Source organism: Macrobrachium nipponense, chromosome 9 (genome assembly GCF_015104395.2).
Source record: "Macrobrachium nipponense isolate FS-2020 chromosome 9, ASM1510439v2, whole genome shotgun sequence".
NCBI lineage: Eukaryota > Metazoa > Arthropoda > Malacostraca > Decapoda > Palaemonidae > Macrobrachium > Macrobrachium nipponense.
Genome location: NC_061110.1, coordinates 43,091,799 through 43,110,566, shown reverse-complemented (window position 1 = coordinate 43,110,566; position 18,768 = coordinate 43,091,799). Strand labels below are relative to the sequence as shown.

At 37.6% G+C, this 18,768-nt stretch overlaps 1 protein-coding gene across 1 annotated transcript; it reads left to right on the top strand.

Moving 5' to 3' along the window:
- The first annotated feature begins 3,007 nt into the window (after window positions 1-3,007).
- On the top strand, window positions 3,008-8,985 carry LOC135218055 (uncharacterized). The gene is made up of 2 exons (XM_064254199.1): window positions 3,008-3,052; window positions 8,611-8,985. Exons 1-2 carry the CDS (start codon window positions 3,008-3,010, stop codon window positions 8,983-8,985), a joined length of 420 nt encoding a protein of 139 aa, XP_064110269.1.
- The last annotated feature ends 9,783 nt before the right edge of the window (window positions 8,986-18,768 follow it).

Here is an 18,768-nt window from a genome sequence, read left to right as displayed (position 1 = left end):
AGAGATTAATTCTCCTTCAGTTTTGTCTACAATAACTCTTGCTATTAACCAGAGAGAGGGAGAAATAGCACATCAGTTGATTTTTATATCGAATTCCAGCTTATACTGCAAGTTAATATTGTGAACTTGCTCGTTTATCAAACAATACAAATAGCAATAAGTACAAGACGTAGGGAAATTTTTCCATGAGGGTTAAAAAGTGAATAAATTGAACACACACACACACACACACACACACACACACACACACACACACATATATATATATATATATATATATATATATATATATATATATATATATAATTATATATATATATATGTGTGGTGTGTGTGTGTGTGTGTGTGTGTGTGTGTGTGTGTGTTTGTGGATGTAGACCTGTGATTTTATGAAATACAATGTGTGAATTAGACAGCCAATTTTTGGATGAGCAAATGAGGTATTCGGACAAGGAGAATTCGGAGAAAACTATATGGGGTGCAATTGTAAGACAGAAGAATGTGTACAGAAATACAGGTGTACAGAAAAGGTGATCACGCACTGTAGAAGATGACAATAATGATAAGTAATGCGAACTAAAGCTTTATGGAGAAAATGCTTTTGTACAAGGAGGTGCTTGCAGACCGAACATGTTGATGTAGTGTGTATGGAGAAAAACTCTTTGAAATGTTGCAGGGCACGGTCAGCGGAGTATTTCGAAAAATGTTTAATTGTTGTAGGTACAAGAAAGACTTGGTTGATTGTTGAAATTAAAGAAATTGATGTCTGTTTGAAAATACGAGTAATCATGAAAGTGACTGCTGAGGTTGTAAAGGAGGCAATTATGACATTTAAGAATGGAAATAAACCAAACATTGAAGGAATTATAAGAAAGATTCTGCGTTACCATGGTGACTGCAGGATTAAATGGCTGACCTTGTATGTAATTTATGTTTAGATAACGGTAAAATTCTGGATGTGAGAAAATGTTCAACCTTTGTATAATAGTGCAAGTTATGATCAGGTTGTTATAATTATGGGAACGTAACTTGACTGAAGGATATATAACGGGATAATGTTTTTTTTTATTTAGACTACGTAAGAAGTGTCTGGATCAAGTGTCTGATGACAGCTAATTACGAAGACAGAAATAAGCTAAGAAGAACAGAGCTGCTGGATAGATAATGTAATTGAGATATTAAAAAGGATAGCTATCAGCCCTCGAGTGTGTACGTGATATAGGTAATTGGATGAGTGTGAGTAGTGGGGACAGATACTCAGCTGATGATCCATCTCTGTACTAGAGTAAGAAACAACCATTGTTGAAGAAGATTTCTGCTTCTATATATATCTAGGAAATAACGTATGAAAGTGGCACTTGTTTTTTCATTATTTGCGTTTTTGTCAAATCTCCACTGGTAGGGAAAATAGAAATCACTTGATTCTAAACTATATATATATATATATATATATATATATATATATATATATATATTATTATATATATACACACACACACACACACACACACACACACACACACACACACATATATATATATATATATATATATATATATATATATATATATATATATATATATATATATATATATACATATACATATACATATACATATACATAAATTGTAATAGCAACAGTGCCCTCTTAACTTCTCAAATTCTTTGTGCTTTTTAGGATACACTTGTCTCTACAAAGCCTTAAGAACCAAGTGCAATATAAAGCAATGCTCACTTGATCGTTTCCAACTATTAACTATTTCTTAGTATATTACGTTATATGTAATTCCAACTGTTATAAACGCTAAACACCAACATTCCCGAATAGACAGTATTATAATCGTCACCATTAATTTAACATTACCATTTCCTTCAAGATAATCAGCACCTCTTTAATTATTACTATAATTGTTTTCGTCGTTATTAAAAAATTCATTTAAGACTAAAATTTCAATTTACAGAGAAATAATAATAATATTCATCAAGGTCACAAAGTGTATGTATCCTAAAATCACGACGAGGTCGGCAACTTGACCTCATTGTGATTATGGTATCACGGGTTTCATTTCCAGCTACCGGATATCATAATTTCTTCATATTTCTTGCACTAGGTCCTTAAGGCTTTATAGTGGCAAGTGTACCCTAAAAAGCACAAAAAAATCGAGAACATAAGAGGGCACTATGGCATTTATGAGTGTACTGTGACTATTGCAATTACATAGGTATCTGGTAAAAGTGAACAGTAGCTTCTGCACACAAACACACACACACACATGTATATATATATATATATATATATATATATATATATATATATATATATATATATATATATATATACTATCATCTATCTATCTATCTATCTATCTATCTATCTATCTATACATCTATCTATATATATATATATATATATATATATATATATATATATATATATATATATATATATACAGGTTGAAGAGGTAAAGGCATGTCTTTCACAGGTATCGTTTATTACACCGACGTTTCACATCACATGATGCATCCTCAAGGCTGGAAATTATATATTAAGCATACTAAAATCATCACTCACTCATAAAAAATCTAAAAAAGCACAACAAATATTTGACATTTACAAATACAAATTAAAACGAGAACTTGAAAGGAACACCTACCAAGGTAAGAGTTAACTTAAAGAGTGACTAAAAAGGCAGAGAAAATTAACATAAGAAGATGACTAAACAGAACATGGAGAGTAAACAAACAGGCAGTTATGCTAAAAACAGTTGCGTGGAACAGGCAGTTATGCTAAAAACAGTTGTGTGGACGACGATTGGGTGTTTAGTGTTGGTACATTGGTCTTAATAAGAAGGGACTCCAGCACCATCAACTCGTCGTCTCTACTTGCTGATCCAATAATCTTAAAATCATTGATGTCCAAGCGGGCACCACAAATCTGAGAGTGATTCCGAATATTAGATAATTCGGGATTGGACAATCTGCATCCTGTCCTAAAGCTGACACCTTGATGGGAGCAGAAACGGACCCTGAGAAGCCTCCTCGTACATCAAACGTAGGTTCCTAGACTACATCTGGGACAGGTATATTTATAAACAATGTTGGATGTCAAGGAAGGGCTCAGTCTGTCCTTCACTCTGAAAAAAGAACGTATACTTAGATGATTTCGTGGGATCAACTTCAAATTAACTGCTGGCAGTTCATTATGAATTAAATTCATGAATTTATTTTTAAAGCTTTTATCGTGAAGGAAAGGGAACTTAGCATAAATACATAATTTTGGAGCGGTATATATAGGAATAGGCGGTTTCATTTTAGTGGTTAGGAACCTATTAAGGACTCTATAGAAATAGTGGGATGGAAAACAATTATTGCGGAAGAAATTTGCCAAAAACTCAACTTCTTTATGAAATGCTGACCAGGTGAAAGTCTGAGAGTATGCCCTGTGGAGGAGGGTAGAGAGAGAATTCAACTTGAAATTTAAATTGCATGAACTATAAAAATTGGTACCCAACCCTGTAAAAGTATTTTTCCTATGAATGCTGGTTTGAAACCCAGCATCTTCCTTAGTGACACGTACATCAAGAAATGATAGAGAGTTCTTTTTTCAGAGTGAAGGACAGACTGAGCCCTTCCTTGACATCCAACATTGTTTATAAATATACCTGTCCCAGATGTAGTCTGGGTACTTACGTTGGATGTACGAGGAGGCTTCTCAGGGTCCGTTTCTGCTCCCATCAAGGTGTCAGCTTTAGGACAGGATGCAGATTGTCCAATCCCGAATTATCTAATATTCGGAATCACTCTCAGATTTGTGGTGCCCGCTTGAACATCAATGATTTTAAGATTATTGGATCAGCAAGTAGAGACGACGAGTTGATGGTGCTGGAGTCCCTTCTTATTAAGACCATTGTACCAACACTAAACACCCAATCGTCGTCCACACAACTGTTTTTAGCATAACTGCCTGTTTGTTTACTCTCCACGTTCTGTTTAGTCATTTTCCTATGTTAATTTTCTCTGCCTTTTTAGTCACTTTTTAACTCTTACCTTGGTAGGTGTTCCTTTCAAGTTCTCGTTTTAATTTGTATTTGTAAATGTCAAATATTTGTTGTGCTTTTTTAGATTTTTTATGAGTGAGTGATGACTTTAGTATTTTTGTTTTTAATATATAATTTCCAGCCTTGAGGATGCATCATGTGATGTGAAACGTCGGTGTAATAAACGATACCTGTGAAAGACATGCCTTTACCTCTTCAACCTGGATGTTGGTCGAGTCTGCTACCTCTATGATTCTTCTATATATACATATCATACATATATATATATATATATATATATAATATAATATATATATATATATATATATATATAATATATATAACAGCCCGTAGCATAGTATAATTCATACTATAATGGGCTTAATGTCTGTCTGTCTGTCTGTCTGTCTCTGTGTCAATTCAATCACGGCCAAACGGCTGGTCATATGGGCATGAAACTTGGCAGGGTTATGGTGGGGACCCCTAAGATGGTTTGTGATGGGGTTTCATCCAACCTACCCCACTCCTTTGTAGGGGGTGGGTGTGAGAAGGGATTCCCTGAAATGGAGGTGTTTTTGGCCGTGAAACGAGTCTGGTTATTCCCGTAGACTTAGTTACTTTACGATTTTTATTACATAATTTCTGTACAACTTCCCCGGAGAAAGTTGCGAATATTTCAGCTCGGACACAATAGAAGATGAAAATTATCATCAATATCCGCAAGATTTTTTGAATAACTTTAAATCCATCGGGACTGCCAGTGCACAAAATAACGTTGAGAAGTACTGCCCGTAATGTTATTTCGGAATTTCGATCCTGCCAATGGACATAATAAAAAGGAAACTGACAAGTTCCTACTTTCTACTCTTTTTTTGGAAGACACAGGATCATAATAGCATTTATCAGTAGCCATAACGCACTGACATACAAGTTGTGTCTTTGCAGTAACATAATGAAAAGAAAAGATACTTTATTTTTCGTATCACCGTGCAAAGTAATTGACAAAGAAACGAACCAATCAAGATCCTCTGTTCCGTTAAATGAAAGTCACCGACAAGAGAGAGAGAGAGAGAGAGAGAGAGAGAGAGAGAGAGAGAGAGCCATTTAACGACATTAATGCACAACAATTTTATAATTTTATCTTGCTATCAAAAAATGAGAGAGAGAGAGAGAGATAATTTGTGATTTGAGAGCTAAGTAATCCGATAATCCCATCACCGTCTTCGTTACTTGACTTACATTGAGAGAGAGAGAGAGAGAGAGAGAGAGAGAGAGAGTATAATTAAAAGAGGGGAAACAACAATGAATAAGAATATCTCTGCGTTCAGTGATCGTCCCTTGAATTACATTACGAGAGAGAGAGAGAGAGAGAGAGAGAGAGACTATTCATGTAATCGCCCTTATTTTAATATTGCTGAACAAATAGTACATATAAATTTTTCACTTCTGCACCCGTATTTTATCACCCATCGTAGATGGGTAAGTTTTGCTAGTAGGAATAGTTTGGATACCCATGTTTATGGGATACATACACCTTGTGACCGTGATGAATATTATTATTATTTCTCTGTAAATTGAAATTTTTAGTCTTAACGACGAAAACAATTATAGGTAATAATTAAAACGAAGATGCTAATTTACTTGAAGGGACAAATGGATAATGGTTAAATTAATGGTGGGACGATTTATAATACTGTCTATTCGGGAATGTTGTTGTTTAGCGTTTATGTCAGTTGGAATTGCATATAACTTAATGTACTAAGAAATAGTTAATAGTTTGATACGATCAATTGATCATTGCTTTATATTGCACTAATGTCGAGATTCATAATAAGAATCATGCTGATAAAATGACTAAATTTTATAAATTTTAAATTATAACAAAAGCGGTTCGTCGATTCAAGAAACCATTCATAAATAGAGACGCCTTTTATAGTGATTCCGGGTGGAATGGAAACACGAAGCACCTGCATTCGAAAGGGAGGTAACATCATCTCCATTAGTAAAGTCCGAGGGAATACTGTAGTGTGTTGAGCCTCAGAACAATCGGAATTGTGAAAGGAAGTTTAAAATTGCATCGGAACAATGTCAAGTACATGCGCGGCTGTGCAAGTCTGTTGCAGAGATATATCCATTTAAAAGGGATCATGAATTTTGCATGGATATAAAAGGACAAAAGGATTGGGTGAAGAGAAACAATATAAGAGATTAAGAACATTCACTTAGTACGATTGTTTGCAATATAAATTCATTTCATGTCGATAGTGAAATACTCTTTTTATTTATTTATTTTTTTTTTTACACTGCAAATCTCTGACCAGCTTAAATCTTGGAAATAACAGTTCTGTCATCTGTATACATTTTCAATGCCGATGAAGTTGCATTTAATACTAATATGTTTGCTGCTGTCAAATGCCAGCAATAAAGTAACAGCTAACCAACTTGTCTTGATTATTATGTCCGCTTTGAATGTTTTTTCTAATAATGGTTATACTTTATTTGCATACCTAGATATATTAGTTGTTTGTCCGTCCGACATCAGATCTTCAAAAATACTGAGGTTAGAAGGCTGTAAATGGTAGGGTGGTCGTTCCCCCTCCACAAATTGCAGCCATCTAGCCTCAATAGTTTTTGTTTTATTTAACGTTAAAGTTAGCCATAATCGTCCTACTGACAGCGCTATAAGTACTAACAACATAGGCCACCACCGGGCCGTGGCTAAGTCTCATTGGCCGCGGCTAAGAGTTTTATGGGCCGTGGCTGAGGCCACCACCGGATAGTTAACTCGATTGCTCCGAAAAAACTTCGGCGCATTTTCTTACTTGTTTAATTGTGGTTTTTAATGAGCATTGCGGCGAATACACAACCGTAGGAAACGCATTAAATATTGCCTTATAAGTAATTATGATTTAGTTACGTACTATCTACGCTATAACTTGAATGCATTTAGATACTGTCCCTGTTTTCAGTATGGTGGAATACAAATTTATTGTTATAGTCATACTTCTTATAGTATTACCGAAAGTGTTAAGATGCGGCTTTTTAGATGGTTTCTTTAATGCCCGCCCTACCTCGTTATAATGAACGACCAAACACTTTAATATAAAAAGACGTTATGAATCCACTCAGCAAAAATTTCAAGCCAGGATATCTTTATATTTTGTAAACCAAACACACCGGGTAAAGTTCGTCACTGAGGTGCTGAGTAAATTAACTACATACCCATTATCGTAGCAGTAAACGTAGTGGATTCAGTGTCTATATGCAACGAATAACGAGGACGAAGTGGATCCACTTCTGCCAACGGAAGGATAAAATTAGTGTTGATACAGTGAAGTTATGTAACATGCACCATGGAGCCAGTGCTGTTTTCACTAGTTTTGATTCCCAGAATTCATCCTTTCTCTCGAATTTTTCGTTATCGTGTCCTTTTCGTTCAGTTTCTTAGTGGAACACTCACAGCTGACTAAGGCCAATGACCCTTTCGTTGCCTATGGGTTTTTGAATGAGGTCGTCCACCAAGTGTCCAGTGTCGAAGCGAGAACACCACACAGTCAGTTCTGGTAATGTATATACATAAATGCACACACACTCACACGGACACACACACACACACACACACACACCTTCATATCTGTCTATTATGACATCAGTCAAATAGTAGTGACAAACCAGCGAACTTCCAATACAGGTAATTAAACAAACTAACCGGTAGTGCCTAGGGTTGTGAAGCATCTTAACACTGAGCGACGATGCTGCCAGTTGCTAGGAAAATACGCAAGTAGTATATATATATATATATATATATATATATTATATATATATATATATATATATATATATATATATATATAGTATACTATATAATATATATATATATATATATATATATATATATATATATATATATGTGTGTATATCGTGTATGCCTGCTTGGCTACCACTTATTATTTACTTCCCAATGAGACATCCAAAATTCGAATTTAACCCCACAAGCAAGTGTGGACATCATAATAATGCTAAGCTGGATGGACTCGGCTGAAGGACCAACTCAACCGGGCAATAACTGATCGTGTGGGCAAGAGCTTAGATGCTTCCGTAAATGCCATTGATAAGTTAATAGAATTTATGCCAAATGCCAAGGCGTGGGATCTATGAGGTCATTCACCGCTGAAAGAGAAACAATTTTTAGAGAGAAAGGGTGCAAGTCAAATTGACCATGAACAGAGGTACAGTAAAAGAAATGCTACGGGCCGAAGGAACGCTGCAAAAAACCTAAAGTAATACCTACAGCGCACCGCGTTTGGTACACTGACAGCTTCAACCCTCCTTTGGGGTCTAGATGTCACTCCGTTAACTATAAACACATACAATCTTTTCCAAGTGCCATGCACAATTACGTATATTACTGTTTCACTCATTTATGGCTCTATGCTTGTTGAATTAGAATTAGAATATAGAATTTAGGTCAAAGGCCAAGTGTTGGTACCTATGTGGTCACTCAGGAGGATATGTCTCAGCGCTTGGCTTTTGGCCTAAATTCTATATTCCAATTCGTTCCCCGCCGACCCAGCTGGCCCAACCAGCCTCCCCACCACTGCCCCCTTTGGCCCAACCAGCCTTCCACCACCACTGCCCCCCCTTTGGCCCAACCAGCCTCCCTGCTGCCCCGGCCTGGACCAACCAGCCTCCCCTCCGCCCCCACGCCCCGGCTGGCCCAACTCCCACCCTACCCCTTCACCCCAGTTGGCCCACGCAGCTTCCCTGCTGCCCCCACACCTTGACTGGCCAAACAGCAAACCCCGCCGCCCTGGCTGGCCCAACTAGCCTCCCCGAGACCCCGACTGAACCAACCAGCCTCCCCACCGCCCTGCGCCCTGGGCTGGCCCACCCAGCTCCCTTCACCCAGGCTGGCCCACCCAGCTTCCATGCTGCCCCCAAGCCCTGATTGGCCCAACCAGCCTCCCGCCGGCCCCACCCCCCGGCTAGCCTAACCAGCCTCCCCGCCGGCCCCAACCACCCCACCCCCGGCTAGCCTAACCAGCCTCCCGCCGGCCTCACCCCCTGGCTAGCCTAACCAGCCTCCCCGCCACCCCTGCTCCATGGCTGGCCAAACCAGCCTCCCTTTCACCCCGAGCTCCGGCTGGCGCAACCAGCCTCTCTGCTGCGCCCCCTTCCCCATCTCGCCCAACCAGCCTCCCCACCAACCCCGCACCCCAGCTGGCCTAACCAGCTTCCACGCCACTCCCGCACCCGGGCTGGCCCAACCAGCCTCTCTGCTGCCCCCTCCCCCTATCTGGACCAACCAGCCTCCCCACCACCCCTGCACCCTGGCTGGCCCAACCATCCTCCCCGCAGTCCCCTCCATATGGCCCAAACCCAGCCTCCCCGCCACCCCTGTCCCCTGGCTGGCTAACCAGCTCCCTGCTGCCCCTTGCCCCAGTTGGCCAACCTTCCTCCCTGCATGCCCCCTCCCCCCTGGCTGGCCCAACCAGCCTCCCCATCACCCCCGCCCCCCGGCATGCCCAATCCAGCCTTCCCGTTGCCCCTGTGCCCCGACTGACCCAACCAGCTTCCCTGCCTATCCCATACCCCAGCTGGCCCAACCAGCCTCCCTACAGCCCCCGCGCCCCGGCTGACCCAAAAAGCCTCTCCGCTGTCCCCGTTCCCCGGTTAGCCCAACCAGCCTCCCCGCCGTCCCTCCGCAGGCCTTACCTCACTGGAGTAGACACTTTTCCTTCTGTGGGTGCCAGAACCTGAGCCTGATCTTTCTGCTTAATTTCACGCTGCTCCGTCACGTCGTTTTGTTTGTGGATGAGCCACGGCATCAGCAATACTTCTTCAGACTTGAGCAGCAGGTCTTTCTCCTTCTGTTGTAGGAATTTCTTATGCCTCTGAAGCTGGCAGTTTGCCTCTACCAACTTCGTAGTCAGATCTTATATCTTCTCACATAGTGCATCGTTTCTCTACATAATTTCCTTTGCGTTGTCCTTCAGCTGCTGATTTTCTTCTGTGATCTTGAGGATCTTGTCTTCCAACTGTTGTCTCTCCCTTTTCTCTTTATTGGTCCCCTTCTCCAGAAACAACGTTTCAGCTTCGAGCGATTCGGCCCTGTCCTGCCAGGCCTGCTGTTGCAGTACGTCATGAGTGATCTGCATCATACGAGTGTGTTCTTCCGTGTACCCCGCCTTATGCATATCTTCGTAATGGTTGAGCCTCTGCTGCAAATGAATAGTTATCCTGTCTAAGTTCCCCTGCTGTTCTCTGCGCCACTGGATGGTGTCTTGCAAGGCCGCAGTTCTCTCGTTCAGTTCCTTTATCTTGGGCTGTCCGGTGCCATCCTCATCCCACCAGTGAACAGACCGCTACAGCAAACAAGATGACTGTTCCTGAGCTAGACTTCTCTGTGTATTTCGAAGACATCTGGACAACAACGTCCCAACAACAGCTGCTGCCAAGGCCAGGTAAGGCCATATTTTCTTCAAACTGGAATTCATATCTGAAGTATGAGATGCAGATTTTTCATTCATTTTCTGTATTTCACGAGAGATATTTCGATTTGTCAAAATATATCAGGAAAGATTTTGAAAGAATTGAATAATGTCTTCTCACTTTTGATGTTATAAATTGCTGAAATCTCTCTCTCTCTCTCTCTCTCTCTCTCTCTCTCTCTCTCTCTCTCTCTCTCATCGGTGGCCGTGGGGGGGAGGGGAATCTTCATTTGTTCCTTTACTTACGTTTAAGGCTTCGTGGCGACAAGCGTATTCTTGGAGTTTTAATGAATAGATAGGTTTAAAGAGAGAGAGAGAGAGAGAGAGAGAGAGAGAGAGAGAGAGAGAGAGAGAGAGAGAGAGAGAGAGAGAGATTGTATTTTAGCGTAGAAAAACAGTGTACTGGTATATTTACATATGATATTTCATGTTAAATCACTCTGTTTAGAATATAAAATCTAATGAGTGTACCATTACTTGTTTCCGTATATTATGCCTTCAATTGAGGCTTTTATAATATGATAATGTCCATCTATGTAATATATATATATATATATATATATATATATATATATATATATATATATTATATATATATAGAATCAAAATCACAGAAGCAGAATGACGCAACCTGAAAGGGAACTTTGAGACGCACCGCTCATGACAATAATGACAGCCTTTACAAAGCATACCAAGCATACGCGCGATTGATGTGTGCACGTAATATACAGGATGCTGCAACAGTACGAGAGAGAGAGAGAGAGAGAGAGAGAGAGAGAGAGAGAGAGAGAGAGAGAGAGAGAGAGAGAGATTCCGTAACAGGAAATAGTTACGCTCTATGCTATGAGTAAAATAGACTAACGTCAAATAAAGGGTAATAGTGAGTCTTTTATAATATTCTCACATGTTTATCTGTTTATTTATTAATTTATTCTATTATTTTGTCGGTTCTAATAACCTATCTCTTTTTCTGTGATATGTGTTACTCGCTGTTGTTTCTTTCGAATAAACACCACGTTCCTTGGAAGCTTAAGTAAAATTTAAGTTAATACAAGGAGAATTGCAATTTTTTACCTTTCTAAGCGTGCAGCTGTAGTCCTTAGGGTGTTATTATTATTATTATTATTATTCATTATTATTATTATTATTATTATTTTATTATTATTATATTATCATTATTTATTATTATTATTACTAGCAAACTTACCCATACTAAAATTACAAATCAAACTGATACACCTACTGTGATCCGAACGATATCGCAAACGTGCAGCGCCGTGCTATAACATATTCGTAAATCATCGGACACGCACGATATTAATGTGATAGATATAACGAAAACTTACCTTGACACTAAGTTACATCCGCCTTCCGCCACTTTAAACACTGTCACGATTATATAGTCCTTATGTAACGATTTGTCGTGTACAAAACGTTTCCGTCTTTCGCAATGATTAAAGAAAATTGAGCAACGACTTAGTGGAAGTCACTCTGTCATACTGTGTGAATGACCTGATGTAGGACATTATATAGGTATAGTACCGATCTGCCGTGGTGGTTCTTAAATGTACTCTCCCATTGGTTGGAGATAAAAATAAGAGAGTTCGTACAGAAATTTGCGTAGTGACCGATCGCAGTAATTTTGACTCTCACCCAGAATAAGTGAGCTCTGCTGGATTTACTAAGCCGGAAACCGCGAGCCCGCTTCTTAGCAGTCACTATGCAGGTCTTACGTAACGACCCTTCACTTCATCGTGGCAGGCGTTATTCAACCTGTTCACGTAGGATGCCGGTCTCTTACTTAGAACTTTTTGCCGAAGCCACTTGTGTACCACGAATGTCCTGTATCGGCGTCTAGCGAGTTCATTGTTCAATTCAAGTTTCAATTATTCTGAGTCGTCTATACAACATCACATTCCAATGTTTTCTGCTAGCTAATTAATCGACGTTTATTAAACGCCTCTATTTCGTCTGTGCCAGTCAAGAATGAACAACTTTATTTATGTTGAATTTATTTTATTTATTTAATGCTAACTGAACTCGTTCGCTTAAAAAAAGCGGGTCCGACTTATATTCTTCGAAACTATTTTGCCAGTCTGCCTTGATGATAATTTTCATCTTCTATTGTGTCCGAGCTGAAATATTCGCCACTTTCTCCGGGGAAGTTGTACAGAAATTATGTATGAAAAATCGTAAAGTAACTAAGTCTACGGGAATAACCAGCATCGTTTCACGGCCAGAAACAGCTCCGTTTCAGGGAATCCCTTCTCACCCCCCCCCCCTACAAAGGAGGGGGTTAGGTTGGATGAAACCCCATTACAAACCATCTTAAGGGTCCCCACCATAACCCTGCCAAGTTTCGTGCCCATCTGACCAGCCGTTTGGCCGTGATTGAATGATAGACAGACAAACAGACAGACAGACAGACAGACAGACATTATGCCCATTATAGTATGATTATTATTATTCACATGATGAACCCCATTAATAGGGAACAATAGGAGTTCCCTTGAGAGTGTCAATATTTTTAGCGTAATGTTCATATTGGGATTCATTCATTGGGGCTCTAACAACACAACTTAGGAACAGTTATTTCGATAATTTTTACTCAAATCCTTTAGTAGATATTTCATATCTAAATTTAGTACTATAACCTACCAGGAACTTTCCACATTCAACAAGAATATGGAAATAGACAACTGAGAAAGGCCACTCGGTGAAGTTTTGGATGGTTATGAAGAGAGGGAGTTACAAGGAATTACAAGGATTAGGATATCTCAAAGACTTGTTAGTCCATCCGACGAGACATCGTTTGCTCACTTATCTGCAGGAGCAGGTTTTGCTGTGCATTCAAAGTATCCTAATGATTTTGTCTAGCTTTCTTTTAAACTCTTCCACAATGTTGATGTTTACAACTTCTCGTGGCAGTTTATTCCACGTGTTACATATATTGTATGGAAAGAAGTTCCACAATGTGATGTGTTCTATCTCTTCAGCTCTAGTTTCCATCCATTATTTCTTGTCTTGTTTTCGTTTAATGTAAATAGGTTACTGTCTACTCTTGTTCTGCTTTTCAGTATTTAAAATTTTTTCTATTATTAGAGAGAGAGAGAGAGAGAGAGAGAGAGGCGGGGTTGGGGACGGGGACGGGGCTGGGGAGTGGAGGGGCAGGGGGGAACAACTTGAATGAAGTATATCAAGCAGAATAATAATAATAAAACAGAACAGGAGAAATAAAAAAAAGAATAAGGATGAATGTGCAGAAAAAAACTACAGACAATTAAAAATGAAAAAGAGAGAGAGAGAGAGAGAGAGAGAGACTGAATCCTACTTTGTCTGAAATTAGTTAAATCAAGGATTCATCAACCATTTTCTGACAGGCGTTTATCGAGATTTGAAGATAATTGGAGAATTCCGGATACTCATGTTCAAGAGGTCTAAAATTTTCTTTTATATTTCCAGTCTACTTTTTTCGACCTTTTCTCATCCTCCCCTCCGATTTATTCTTTTATTGCTGTGAATCTAAGATGAAGGTTCTTTCCAAGTAAGCAAGAAAAGCTCTAAATTATTTGGTAAACTAACGTGTCAGACCAGAAATAAATGAACTATCGAAATATTGTTTGTTAAGTATTAACCTTGTTAAGGCCCGTAAGAAAATAAAGATTAAAAGGGCATCCGTTGTACAGTCACGTACAAAATCTCAGATACTCGCAATCTAGATTTTCAGATAAATTATCAACATAGAAAGCAACATCTGGCAACTACAACATGGTGAGGGTACAGTAGCCTAGGGAGTTGCGAAGTGACTGATTCGAATTACTTGTAATTTCGGGCTCTGACATGCTTTTACTTGAGAAAAAGTTAAAAGGTAAAAAACTAAAAAAGAAGAAAAAAATCATGGTTTCAATTTTCAAGATCTCATTTTTAGGTCTATTGGTCGGAAACATTTGTTTGTATTAAGTTGTTCATTGTTAGGTTTATTGCCTACTTATCTTGCATATAACAATTATTGATGCAAATCTTTTGTTATTTAACTGAACCATAAAGAATAAAAGGAATTAAAACAAAAATTCACTTGAAAACGGTAGGTGCCGATAAGCGAAAGCTACTCCTTGCTCTAGGTGATTTTGAGAAAGGGACTTCGGTAATGAATTCCTTGGTTGAGCAATCTCCATCTCACCGTAACAAACATTTGGAGACCTAGTAGTTCTTTTTCACTCTCACAGCAGTTGTTATATATAGGCTTTGAGGTGACTTTAGCAATGATCTGGTCATCCTGCTCTCGGTTAGTGCATCGGGGTTGTCCCTTTTCTTGGCCGATTCTTGAGGTTTTTTCGTTGAAACGTGTGATCCACATGAATTCTGTTGTTCGACTTATATTTAATTTACGGCTAATTTCTAAAGGGAGGATATTATTTGTATGCAGTTCTATTAGGACTTTGTATAGCTATGGAGGTTTCCTGTCTTTCGGCTCCAGAATTTATTTGTTGCCCAAGATGCTCCTCCATCATACCAATGTCGGGTCAAAGGAAAGTAGGTTAAATGCTGAGTGTCACTGTGTCACCTGACAAGTTGCAGCTCCATTTTCGCGGCTTTTCAGGCATGCCAACCTTTCAGCGTCAAGGAGGCGAATTTTCTCTAGTTGTCATTGTTTCAGGAGATCGCGTATAGTTGCCAGCTCCGTTTTTATCGTTCACATTTCAGAACGTTTCGTTGTATTTCAAGGTATGATATCCAAAACGGTGAAGGTTTTAGCAGTGAAAAAAAATGTTAAAATTTTGTATTATATATATAATTAATATATGGCTGTTCTTGCTCTTATAATTCAAAATAAGTTTATAAAACAATAAAACTAATTCTTTTAGCTTGTGAACGATAACAAAAGTACACAGTGCCGTCACTAATGAATGGGACTGTACTACCTTATCGGCTGTATCTACGAGAATTCTCTCCATCCTCTACACCCAGATTTATCTCACCTCCAAAAGGCACATCAGCAGTAAAATTTCAATTACAGCCCCAGTTTACCTAAAATATTTTTTATATTTACACTCTGCTTCATATCTTCATTTGTATCATGTTATCTCATGTATCTAGACTTTGTGTATGTTACCGTCTCTACTTTGAATATTCCATGTATATGGCTTTGAGGTGAAATTATTATTATTCTATTATTATCATTAGTATGATTTGTGTACATAGCTTAAACAAATGAACTAAACATCGAAGAACTTTCTGTTCTTTGTAATAGCCGTGTAGGAGAAGCAAGATAACGTGGTCATTAGAATAATCCTAGGATTTTCTTTCATTCTGCTCTTGTTTACTGCGCATTCCTTTCTTATTCAATTATTATATCGATAATATTTTTATATTTTTTTTTTATTCCAATATGTGGAAGGTTCTGTTGGGTGTTAAAGTCTTGTCTTTATTCCACATGAAAGTTAAAGCCTAAATAATAATAATAATAATAATAATAATAATAATAATAATAATAATAATAATAATAATAATAATAATAATAATAATAATACAGGTTTTGTTGAATGTTATTGCTGCTTCAGCGGCATTAATTTTGTAGAAGTTTTCCTCTATCTTTCTTAAAGCGGCATTCTTGTTACTGTTAAGGCAGGTGAATAATTCTCATTACGTTAGTCCATGATATTGGTAAATGAAATATGAGTGGGAGATTCCATAGAGTTATGTATACTTCTTTACATTTATTATAATGAAATACTTATAGTAGGTCATTCTAGTTCTAATTAGTTATCGCGACGTTTCGTTTGGTTCTCCAGACATCCTCTTTGCAAAGGGTGTGAGGGAGGGCTGTTGTAAAGGGTGTATCCCGTTTACTTGCCGACCCCCATGAATATAAAAATTAAAACATTCAAGCTCTGACCATATCAAAGCCTAAAAAAGAGAATTAAATAAGATACAGATTAAAGGATACTGTTTTATTCTAGCATTTTTTGGTGGGGTGACGTTGTAGGATTTGCTTTCTTACAGAATAGGCAAAGGGACAAGTTGAGAGATCTAATGGTGAGAGGAATGGCACTGGATAAAAGCTAAAATAGTTTTATAGTTGTTTTGGAGGTCGAAACAATAAATAAGTTTGATAATTCCAGGTAGCTTCTTCTGTCGAGCAGGGTAAGTTTATGGGTTTGTTGAAAAAAAATAAAAAGTGAAACTTTTTTTTCACTTTGTTCTTTCTAACTTTTGAGTGTAGTGTCCACCCTTTATGGTCCTTGATTTCTACTCTTCACTCGTTTCAAAATTTTACAAGTGGGTTTTTTTGGGGGAAAGGTTTAAATTATTTATAATGGTTAGTTCGTGCTCTTGCTTTGGAGACTCATTCAGTTTCAGAATGTTACGTTTTAAGTTTGGAAAAGCATCAATAGTTTGCAACCATAAAATTCCTCCTTTAAAGTGATTAAATTTAATACTAGAGTTTTGAGACTGAACGAAAACCTTTAATCCACCTCAAAAGTTTACTTCTAGTCTCAGCGTTTGAAGACGAGTAGTGCATTTTCACTCAGCAGCCGAGAAGGGCGGGTCAACTCTTCTGTAATTTTCACCTATCCAGCCTAAATTTCATCATGAAGCATTAAGTGACTAGTGTGGCCGTTGGTCGAGGATGATCCTGCTTGGAAGTGCGAGCACTTGGATTGCTTCTTTTTCGAGGCTACTATACCATGGAGTTACAGCAAGTTTACATCGACTCGTGAATTAACTACGACAGCTGCAATTGACCTAGAGGGGCTTGCTTAGATTGGAGGTAAGTTGCAAACCACATTGATGCTTGTGCCTTGTAAAAATCACTCAAGTTACGCATTCATTTTGAATGAATTGTCTCCTTAACCTGAACTATAAAAAAAATCATCCAAAGGACCAACCATATTGTTTTTATTAAAATTTAGAATTTATTGCCGGTTTAATTACTTATATTTGTATTTGTGAGGTGTCGGTTTTATTTTGCTCGTTTGAGTTCATATTTGTCCGATCTTCATACATTTATTAATTGGCAATTAAATAGTTTCTCATATATTTCCGTATATTTGCTCTCTATTAATAGAGCGTATTTATCGCATATTTATAAATCCTGAGGACTTTTCTGACATTGGGGGTTATTAGTGAGGTCGCAGCATCGGTCTTCATAGGGACGGATACCTCGCTTAAATGACAAGAAGATATAAGACAACCTACGATCCTGAGCCATTTTCTCGAATACATATTTCAGTGAAAGTTCTGTTTATGTAAAATAAATATTTAAAATCGCTCTTGATTATAATTTATTGCCATTTGATAAATGTTTAAACTTCCAGTATTTTGAAAAGGGTTATATCAGTTTACGAAGAGAACCAAGGACTGGATGGATAAAGAAATAAATGTATTTAAAGGAAAAAGGAGATTATCTGTGGGAAAAGATAGAACAAAAGATTATATATAAGTATTCTTTTGGTAAGGAATAAGAAAATGATACGTGAGATATATTGTTTGAGGTCTGATATTGAGATATGGGGAAAATTCTGTATGTTAAAGAAATAAAAAAACATGTGCTTCGAAGAATAAGTCTAACTGATGATTAAAAAAAAAGAAGTTCAGTTTCCTATGACTTATAGTACCATGCATTATAGTAAAGCAATAAATAAAAGTCAGCGACTCATCATGAGGCAATAACCTATGTGAAGGTAGCTTCCGTAAACAAGATCCTGGGTCTGTATACACAAATTATTTCATGGTTTTGTAGCAAAGTCAATAGGGAGAAAAATGCAAATTACTTTTAACTGATATATATGCAAGATGTCGTGAAGATTCACACTATATACTATATCATTGCCTACTAGAAATATAAAATCAGGTAAATGGGAACGCGCAACCAGTATATTAATTGATATATTAAAATAGGCAATTTTAGAGCTGAAAACACAATTTCACATTTTTTTTGTTTGCTCGTTTGTGATACCACATGAATGCAACTCAGTATAGACCCTCCAGGTTCTAGAGCTTACGACCACACAGAATTATATCTTGTGCAAATATATATATATATATATCTAAATATATATTTAGATATATATATATATATATATATATATATATATATATATATACTACATATATATATATATATATATATATATATATATATATATATAAATATATATTTAGATATATATATATATATATATATATATATATATATATATATATATATATATATATATATACATATATATATATAT

Coding starts and splice junctions, on each gene's coding strand:
- LOC135218055 (XM_064254199.1), top strand. CDS start 3,008: ATGGGAGCAGAAACGGACCCTGAGAAGCCTCCTCGTACATCAAAC. Junction 3,053..8,610: donor AGCCTCCTCGTACATCAAAC/GTAGGTTCCTAG, acceptor CCGCCGACCCAG/CTGGCCCAACCAGCCTCCCC.